Source organism: Primulina tabacum, chromosome 10, assembly GCF_025594145.1.
Source record: "Primulina tabacum isolate GXHZ01 chromosome 10, ASM2559414v2, whole genome shotgun sequence".
NCBI classification, from domain to species: Eukaryota; Viridiplantae; Streptophyta; class Magnoliopsida; order Lamiales; family Gesneriaceae; genus Primulina; species Primulina tabacum.
Genome location: NC_134559.1, coordinates 4,431,937 through 4,441,052, shown reverse-complemented (window position 1 = coordinate 4,441,052; position 9,116 = coordinate 4,431,937). Strand labels below are relative to the sequence as shown.

The following is a 9,116-nucleotide window of genomic DNA, read 5'->3' as shown; positions in this document are numbered from 1 at the left end:
ACATAATTATTTTAATATAATCCAACAAAATACTCTTATTTTTCAACTGAAAAATTAAAATTGGTAACCATGCTACCAATTGCAAAGAGAGACTAACAAAAACACTTGCATCCAATCCAACAAGTCCTTCCCTTTTTCTTCTTCTTCTCAGTTTGCTCAACATCCATTGTTCTATCCCAAACCATCACAGCCATCTCAAGAAAAGCTTGATATATCTCATTAAAGTACCTCTCCATCTCCTTTGTTTCTGATCCTCCATTGCCCTCGAAAATCCCTCGGATCCCGACCGTCTTTTCAGTCGTGCGCCTCTCTTTACACGCGTCGAAAATCATCTCCCTCAATGACTTGAACTCCTTCATCATTTCATTTAAACTAAGTGAGATGCTACGAGTCATCGCGAGCCTCGTCAGATCAACCGGGCTTCCTTCTTTATAAGCATCCGATAGTGTACGATTATTCTTGTTGGACTTATTAACCAAATCGATCCTAGTCTTGATCGTTTTAGCCTTTTTGAGAATGGTTGCCAAGTTCGGATTCATCTGGTGAATTAGCTCTTCAAGAACTTCAGAACCTTTGGTGGATCTCGGGGTATTCGCAATGTTTTTAAGGTCGAATAGCATCACTATGATGTCTTCCATTTCATTCTTGATGGCTCTCACTTCTTCAAAAATCAAAGTGATGTTCCTTTCATCAGGATCAAGTTGCCTCATCCCCATATTTGCCCTTTTCGTCATGTCCTTAGTTCAACGTTGCAGTGATACTGCATGAACACCACCACGTACGTTAAATAAGCCCTCACATGAAAAACTCAATTCTTACATTAAACAAAATTAGATTAAAAAAATTGTCAGACGTGCAATTGAATTTATCCGCCTATATTATATATATATATATATATATATATATATATATATATATAGAGAGAGAGAGAGAGAGAGAGAGACACACACACACACACACACATAATATTGTTTGCATAAAAAATTTAGGTATTATCACATTAAATTAAATTCAAGGGAGTGGAAAGATGATCACCTTCAACAAATAATGATTATGTGAAGAGGAAGAAGAATGGATGATTTGCCATCGTTGATATATAATATTGAAAAAATAAAGTAAACCCATATATAAAAGTTTATATTGAAAAAATAATAAAGAAAATTTATAACTTGGTCCGATGGATTTTGATTTTTGCGACAGCTTTGACCTAACAAAATCAATAAAAAGTTACTTAAATGTATTGCGGGGAAAAGAGAATTCGATACAATTATTGTTATATTATGACTTTGAAACATCTTTAGTTTAAATTCCCAAATGTGAGATTGTTTAATTTATTGTGTATCAAAGATTTTAGAAAAGAAAAATGATCGACGATGAAGAGAAAAATTTAATGTATCATGCAAGTATATGGGAACGGGACTAAGTAAAGCGTAAGAGAGAATGTGCGGTCAAAAGGCTGTAATTATGTTTCAAAAATTTTAAAGGATGTAATGAGATTATGGGTTTTTTATGGGAATATTTTGTGAAGACATGAATCCTAATATATATATATATATATATATATATATATATATATATATATATATATATATATATATATATATATATATATATATATATATTCTATTTTATTAAGATTGAGCACATGATATTAACTACTTAGGAGGACACCAACTTTTTCTTTCAATTTTACCCTTATCTGATATTAATATTACACTTTTGTTTTTTGTTTTTGTTTTTTTTTTTAAATTTCAACACACACTTTTATTTTTTATTTTTGTTATTTCAACAATTCAAATATCAATTTAGTCATTCCATAAATTGTCAAATTACACTTTAGTCCATCGATAATGATAAAAAAAATTTGTACACACGCATCGCATGTGCTTAGTAACTAGTATATATTATATTGGCGAGTCCTGGACTCACGTTTATGATTACTTCTAGTTTGGAATACCAAAACTTCTGGGTAATGTATGACATCCTCGCATTGACATTATCGATGAGTTAAATGCCAATTTGAGGATATGATATGTTAGCTATAGCAAATATTGTAATTATTATGCCAACTAATTGCTATTAATTTGTGGATTCGACCCAAGAGTTGTGTTAAAGTTATAGTTTGTGCTTTAAATACATTATAAGAAATCTCCTGACGAGATTGAATGTATCTTGGAAATACTTGATTCTTATGTTTCAATAATTTGAAATAAATAACAATGAGATTTTTTGACAATTAATGAGATGAAATATTCAGAAAATATGAATTTTTTAGCTATAAATTTAATATTTTCTAAGAAGGAATATATGTTAACTAGTCATAATATACAATAAAGTATTAAAATACTTTTATATGGATATGTTACATTCATTGATGATTGTTTGATTATTTAAATGCTTAATGATCTTTGGTCTTGAAGTTCTACATATAAGCATCAATTGAAAATAATGTGACCAATCTTTTCATAATATCATTTCCAATATCAAATTTTGAGAACAAGATGGGGCTTCGACTTAAAGATTTCAAGTTATTCTTGTAACAAATAGAGTGGTTCAAACTATACTATTTCTTAACAAATTTTTTAATAAGGTCATTAACAAGAAACAAAAGATGTCATAAAAATCATACAAACTATCGACAACTAAAGATAGCCCGATGACTATATTCGAATACAATGTGATTGTATTGCACTATTAAAAGATGATACATTAAATGAGATAGGACAAAGAATATTTCGCCAAATCACAAGAACTCCAATAGAAATGTGATATTGATATTTAGCAAATTATTCAGCGAAAATGTAGCTGATTAATACACAAGCATTGTCAACGTCGACATTCAAGAATTGATGCATAAGATAGAGATGCATCAATTAAATGATTTTCGGTAATTGAAGCCAAGGAGAGTATTTATTGTTGTAATTTTTTTCTTCAATCGTTCAAGTTTTCTCCACCGATCGTACTGATAAGGTTTTAACAAGAGTACACTAACTTGTCCAACAATCATATAAGGAGTGTTATACATAGATGATAATTAGATGAATGATTTGATTGAGAAATAATTATAATCTTCTTTTTATGTATCAATCCTTCTATCCAATAAAATTCAGTTGTTTAGTTGAAATGATAAATCATTCAATTCTCTTTTTATTTTTCAATTCTTCTATTATTAAATTATAACAATATTATTGTTTTTATTAATTTATTTGTCATTAATGATTATTATTTATTTTTAAAGCTAAAATAGGAAACTGTATTTCCATGAACAAAAAACCGACACTTAAATATAGTTCATAGAAGCACATAAATATTACTGAGAAACTGATGAAATTCGTCAATGAAATTTTCACATATCAAAATCCTATTTATGGTATAATTTTTTTTTTTAAAATTTTTTAAAATTTAACAAATAATGAATGCATTAATTTCATTTTTTTTTTATGGTTGACCGATCCAACAATATGGGAAAAAAAAATCCCACTACAGATTTTGAAATTAGTAACAATAAGATGATTGGATTTTAGCAATTGAAATTAATGGCAGGGAAAAGCAAGATTCTGATCGTCGGCGGGACTGGATACATCGGGAAATTCCTCGTGGAAGCCAGCGCTAAAGCCGGCCACCCTACTTTCATTTTAGTCAGGGACTCCACTCTATCGAATCCTGCGCCTCAAAGATCCGACCTCATTCAAAATTTCAAGAAATTAGGCGTCACCATTGTCCTTGTGAGTACATATTTTTATTATCTTTCACTGAAGTTTGGAATCGGATAATCGAGTGATTATAGGTCATACAAGTCCTGTTAAGATGTGTTAAAATGGGCACAATCTCTTTGGATTTATGGATTCTGAATAATTAATTGACAGATCCTTCAATTATTTGGACAAATGTAGAAATAAATCAAAATAATTGCTTCCTCTTGAATTTTGGACAAAAAATAGAGCTAATTCATTTTATATACTTGTGGGATTTTTTTGGGGTGATCTTTGGTGGTGACTTAATCCCTCCTCCGTACCGCTTTTACTATTTTTTTTCATTCATAATGAATATGTAACAGTGCATTACTTCAAATTTTATGAATGTTGCATTTTTCACATGCTACTTTCATTCTTAAATATGCAAATATAACTCAAAATGTTAACGATTACCTTTGTCGAGTGAGATTCTACTTGGTAATTATTTTAGACGGAATTAAAGTTATTGAAACTTAACCTACGGTAGGCAAAGGTAAATTTCAAAGCAAACTTGCTATGATTTTTCGGCTGTTTTGATACTTTGATGTGTTTAGGGAGATTTGTATGATCATGAGAGCTTGGTTCTGACAATAAAGAAAGTGGACATCGTGATATCAACCGTCGGATACGCTCAGTTGCCCGATCAGGAAAAGATTGTTGCCGCAATTAAGGAGGCTGGCAATGTTAAGGTTTACTCTTGATCAACTTCCAACAGGACCAATGCACATGAGTGGGATAATTTCCCCTTCCATCAACATATACTAAATTGTACATGTGTCCCAACTCTTTAGCTAGTTACCAAATCTTAGCATATTGTTTTCCATTTTAAGTGAAGAGGTGGTTCTTGAATTATTTGATGTCTCCAGCGATTCTTTCCTTCGGAATTTGGAACGGATGTTGATCGTGCCCATGCCGTTGAGCCAGCAAGGTCTATGTTTGAGCAAAAGGCTCGGTTTCGCCGTTTTGTTGAGGTTGAAGGAATCCCTTTCACCTACGTCTCAAGCAATTTGTTTGCTGGTATATTTCTTAGAACACTGGCGCAGATAGACTCCAAAACTGCACCAAGGGACAAGGTTGTAATCTTAGGAGATGGGAACGTAAAAGGTAACTAAAGTCCCGTATTGAACGTGAGAAATACTTGAAGGGTTCATATTAGCTATTATGATGGATTTTTCTAGCAAATTGTTTTTTTGCAAATCGGAGATGGACTTGAATTTCTTTTGCACTTGCTATATAAACTAAGTTCATCTACTGTCGTCTGTCAGATACGGCTCGAATATGTGTCGGATACATCAAGTATGTATTTTGAAACTGAAAGGAAGAAAAACTGTACAATCTACAATTTGAAAGTGGTGGTATTGTTTTTTTTATTTTTTTTTTGGCAATCTCAAACTTCATGAGAAAACTAATGTGGGAAAAATTGCCGTGTTATTACACTTTCATATCTCAAAACATTTGTATGGTGTGTTGCTGTTGTATTATCTGTGTTATGTTAAGTAATTGGTGAGCTTATTGTGATGAATCTCTCTTGCGAATCATGTTCTATTGGCCTGGGACGTGACAATGATTACACCATATATGTGAAGTTGAATTGACAAACCTATTTGGATTTTTGTTTTCTTTTTATTTGTGTAGCTGTATATAATAAAGAAGAAGACATAGCCACTTATACCATCACAACAGTGGATGATCCAAGAACCATGAACAAGATCCTCTACATTAGACCTCCTTCCAATGCAATTTCTCTCAATGATCTAGTCTCTTTATGGGAGAAAAAGATTGGCAAAAACATCGTAAGAACATACATTCCAGAGGAACAAGTTCTGAAGAATATTCAACGTGAGATAGAAACTCTTTTATTTGCATATTATTATGTCTCTTTTTCATCTCCTTTGTGCTGAAATTGAAATTTTTTGGGGGGTTTATCTTGTAGTTGCCTCATCACCACGAAACATTAGACTAGCCATTTGCCACTCTGCTTTTGTGAAGGGTGATCAGACAAAATTCGAGATCGAACCATCGTTTGGTTTGGAGGCATCGGAGCTTTATCCTTACGTCAAATATTCTACCGTGGATGAGACGCTCAATCAGTACGTTTGATTTCGTATTTCCTTGAAAGCTTCATCTGTATTTTATCCGCAGTACAGTAAGATAGTGCCCAACTTCAGCTTCTGTAACATTTTTACTTGATATTTCTTGTTCAAACTTTTTTTTGGCCCATACTATTTATACTTCAATTCAAGACGTGATTTCAAGTATAAGATCTATAGGTAGCACACGAGGAAAAAACCAACCACAGCTTAGCCAACTTAAATCTTCTACGCGATGTGACCGAAACAATATCAATTTTCGCTTCTTTTTCCAGCATCATTATCAATTAAACATATAACTGACAGATTGCTAACCTAATGCTAAAAATTCCATATTCATGTGTTTTGATGTAAATACAAACCCGTGAACTACAGAGACACGAAACCAGTCCATTGTTTCTTTTCTTGTTTTCTTTCCATTTCAATTCAGTTCTCCGCTTCATTTTCTTAGTATCATCAAATCATAAAACTGAAGAGCTTCAGTCTGCTCGGGAGCTGCTGGCGCCAGTAGCATGTTTTTTCCTACCGTATGTCTGTTTAAAAACAAGAAAAACATGGTGAAACAATACCGCTATAGTCCCAAATACTATCAAACTATAAATAAGGTGTGGTCTTTTATTATAACAAAGGAAGTGAAAAGATGCAGCAGATAATTTTCTTCAGCTCACCTGCTTTCCAATGTTAAATGGCATATACTTGTACTTGATCATGTGCATGATTTGACGCTTCATTGTCAGAACAAAAAGAACAAGCCAGTAGCACAACAATATTGGCCAAAATACTGGGACATCAAACATGGAAAAGAAGGTCATGACGAAAGCGATACAGAAGGCTTTCGTAATGGTATACCTGGAAATACCCAACAAAAATCATGATCAACAGCAAATCCTAGCATAGAATCGAATGGCATTCCCCATTTTTAATCAATAGTAATACACACAAACAAAAGGTCATACATAACGAGACATCAAGACATGAAAACAGGAATTTGCCATCTGGCGTGGACAAAGTAAAAACTGTAAATCAGTCCCCCTTTTGCGGCGCGACAAATATATGTACAAGAAAGGATTTAGACAGGTAAAATATTTATGCATAGAAAATGTGATGAAAACAGTATTTATTTATAAAGCCCCGATCAAATATTGAGCATCCTCCAAAACTAAACAATTACCAAAATTTGAACTCAGGGAGGCGGCGAATGAAAGGCTTAAATTCATCTGAACCCTTTGTTGGAAGCATAGGCCCATCCGAAGGTTCCAGCTCTGGGTCAACAAGAGGTGACTAGAAACCCAATGAGCAAATTCAGAACATAGATCCCCAGGCCGTACGTAACAATGTAGAAACCTTGAACAAAGTAAACTCGCAGCGCATAAATCAACCCTAAAACAAAGGTTCCAATCCACCGATAAGATGTATGTGGAGTAGATTTATCCAAGAAGTATTGAAAAAGCTTTGACAGTTCATGCCTCCGTTGATTCAGTGCTGCTGCTGGACCATCACCTCCAACCCCCTCCATGGAATATCAATGTAAAAGCCCTATAAAGAACAACACAATAACCAACCAGGAGCATTAAGTGCAGTTTCAAGGGACCACCATGGATTTTATAAACCTATGACATAGATTATCAATTCGCCTAATCTGGTGACAGGATGAAACCAAGATGGGAAATCGTGCAATAAAGAAATCTTTTAAATATTTTTCCGTTTCAAGAAGAATAACACTAATCTCCGATAAATGAAATAGCACACAATAATAATGCACAAGTTCCACCAGTTCTGAGCCGAAATGTTTGCAACAGGATTTCTGCTCAGGTGCTAACAGTAAAATCCCTCCAACATCTACATCTTCGCATCCGATCAAATAACCCAAAACAACACCACAGCACAAATTAACAAAAATATTCCATCCCATCTTTAATCACTCTTCCAGCATTTTTTTTCCACTTTGAACAAGAAACAAACTCATTTTTCCTCCAAAACAAACACAGAGAAGTCAAACTTCCGATTAAACACCCAATAAAAACAACGATTACAATACAATATCTAGAATCGCCAGATCCCTAATTATTTTTCCGAAACAGCTATCAAAGGATAAATAAAAAACACATATGATTATAAAAACAATATATTACGCAATGTATATGAATCAATCTCAAAAAATAAATCCGGAAAAAAAGCTGCGGGATTCAATCTTACCTTCGGAGATTTACAGCAAGTGGAGGGAACAAAGATTCCGAGGGCTTGGAGGCGAAAATTTGAATACGGATCTGATTTGTGAAGGGATTTGGGTAGCTTCGGATTCCTATGCCGATACGAATTCAGATAGCCAAGCAAAAGGCGTATGATTTGTCTTTTTGTGGAAAATAAGGTGTTTATATATGTACATTTACGTCATTTCACATGATCCATGAGTCCATCAACAGCCGTTGTGGGCTCCCAATAAAATCTTAATATGGCATGGAAATATATTCGGGCTACACACTTTTTAGTCCGGCCCATTTATGGCCCAAGTAATTGTCCATAAATATCAATTTCGATCTAGATACCTAGTCGGGGACAAAAACTTTTGTGAGACGATCTCACGGGTCGTATTTTGTGAGACAGATCTCTTATTTGGGTCATTCATGAAAAAATATTATTTTTTATGCTAAGAGTATTATTTTTTATTGTGAATATCAGTAGGGTTGACCCGTCTCACAGATAAAGATTCGTGAGACTGTCTCACAAGATACATACTCCTAGTCGGATATCCTAATTATCTTATATATATATATATATATATATATATAAAGTTATATGAAATGGGTTTATAAGTTTGAGAATCAAGTGAATTTGATGCTAATCTAGTGAACTCAAGTTCAAATAGTTTTCTTTCTTGGGTTGACCTTCAAGCCGGTAATAAAATTCGAGGTCCAATTCAATATAAATTCAAGTAATGAAATGTTTAGATTGGTTGGTGTCATTTTCATAGTGTTGATTTTCAAATATATTAGTTAAGAATGTAGTTTAATATATTTATTTTTTTCAAACTTAGTGAAATATTTATGAAATAGGTAAAAATTGCATTTTTATCCTAATTATGTGCATGTGTGTGTTCGCATCGCATTGTTTATTATTTTTTTCGAATAGAAAACACCAAATTAATTTTGGTGAGATTTATTTTGCATTCTCTCATGAAAAACTACAACAAGACACATCATTATTATTCTAATTAACGATATATTATTACGATTTGGTTATAGCGCAATATCAGTACAATTTTAACGGTTATTTAGATCAAGAGATAAAATTT

At 33.0% G+C, this 9,116-nt stretch overlaps 2 protein-coding genes and 1 pseudogene across 2 annotated transcripts; 1 reads left to right on the top strand and 2 right to left on the bottom strand.

The window, feature by feature from the left end:
* Positions 1-1,075, bottom strand: LOC142504739 (syntaxin-112-like). Its single transcript, XM_075617522.1, has 2 exons — positions 1,036-1,075; positions 1-760 (listed from the first exon to the last, which is right to left on the bottom strand). Exon 2 carries the CDS (start codon positions 732-734, stop codon positions 93-95), a length of 642 nt encoding a protein of 213 aa, XP_075473637.1. The 5' UTR covers positions 735-760; positions 1,036-1,075; the 3' UTR covers positions 1-92.
* Positions 1,076-3,469: 2,394 nt separating this feature from the next.
* LOC142505070 (phenylcoumaran benzylic ether reductase Pyrc5-like) lies at positions 3,470-5,952 on the top strand. Its single transcript, XM_075617888.1, has 5 exons — positions 3,470-3,725; positions 4,289-4,423; positions 4,601-4,838; positions 5,370-5,573; positions 5,668-5,952. The coding sequence occupies exons 1-5, from the start codon at positions 3,537-3,539 to the stop codon at positions 5,832-5,834; spliced, it is 933 nt and encodes a 310-aa protein (XP_075474003.1). The 5' UTR covers positions 3,470-3,536; the 3' UTR covers positions 5,835-5,952.
* Positions 5,953-6,062: 110 nt separating this feature from the next.
* Positions 6,063-8,178, bottom strand: LOC142505071 (protein RER1B-like; annotated as a pseudogene).
* Positions 8,179-9,116: the final 938 nt, after the last annotated feature.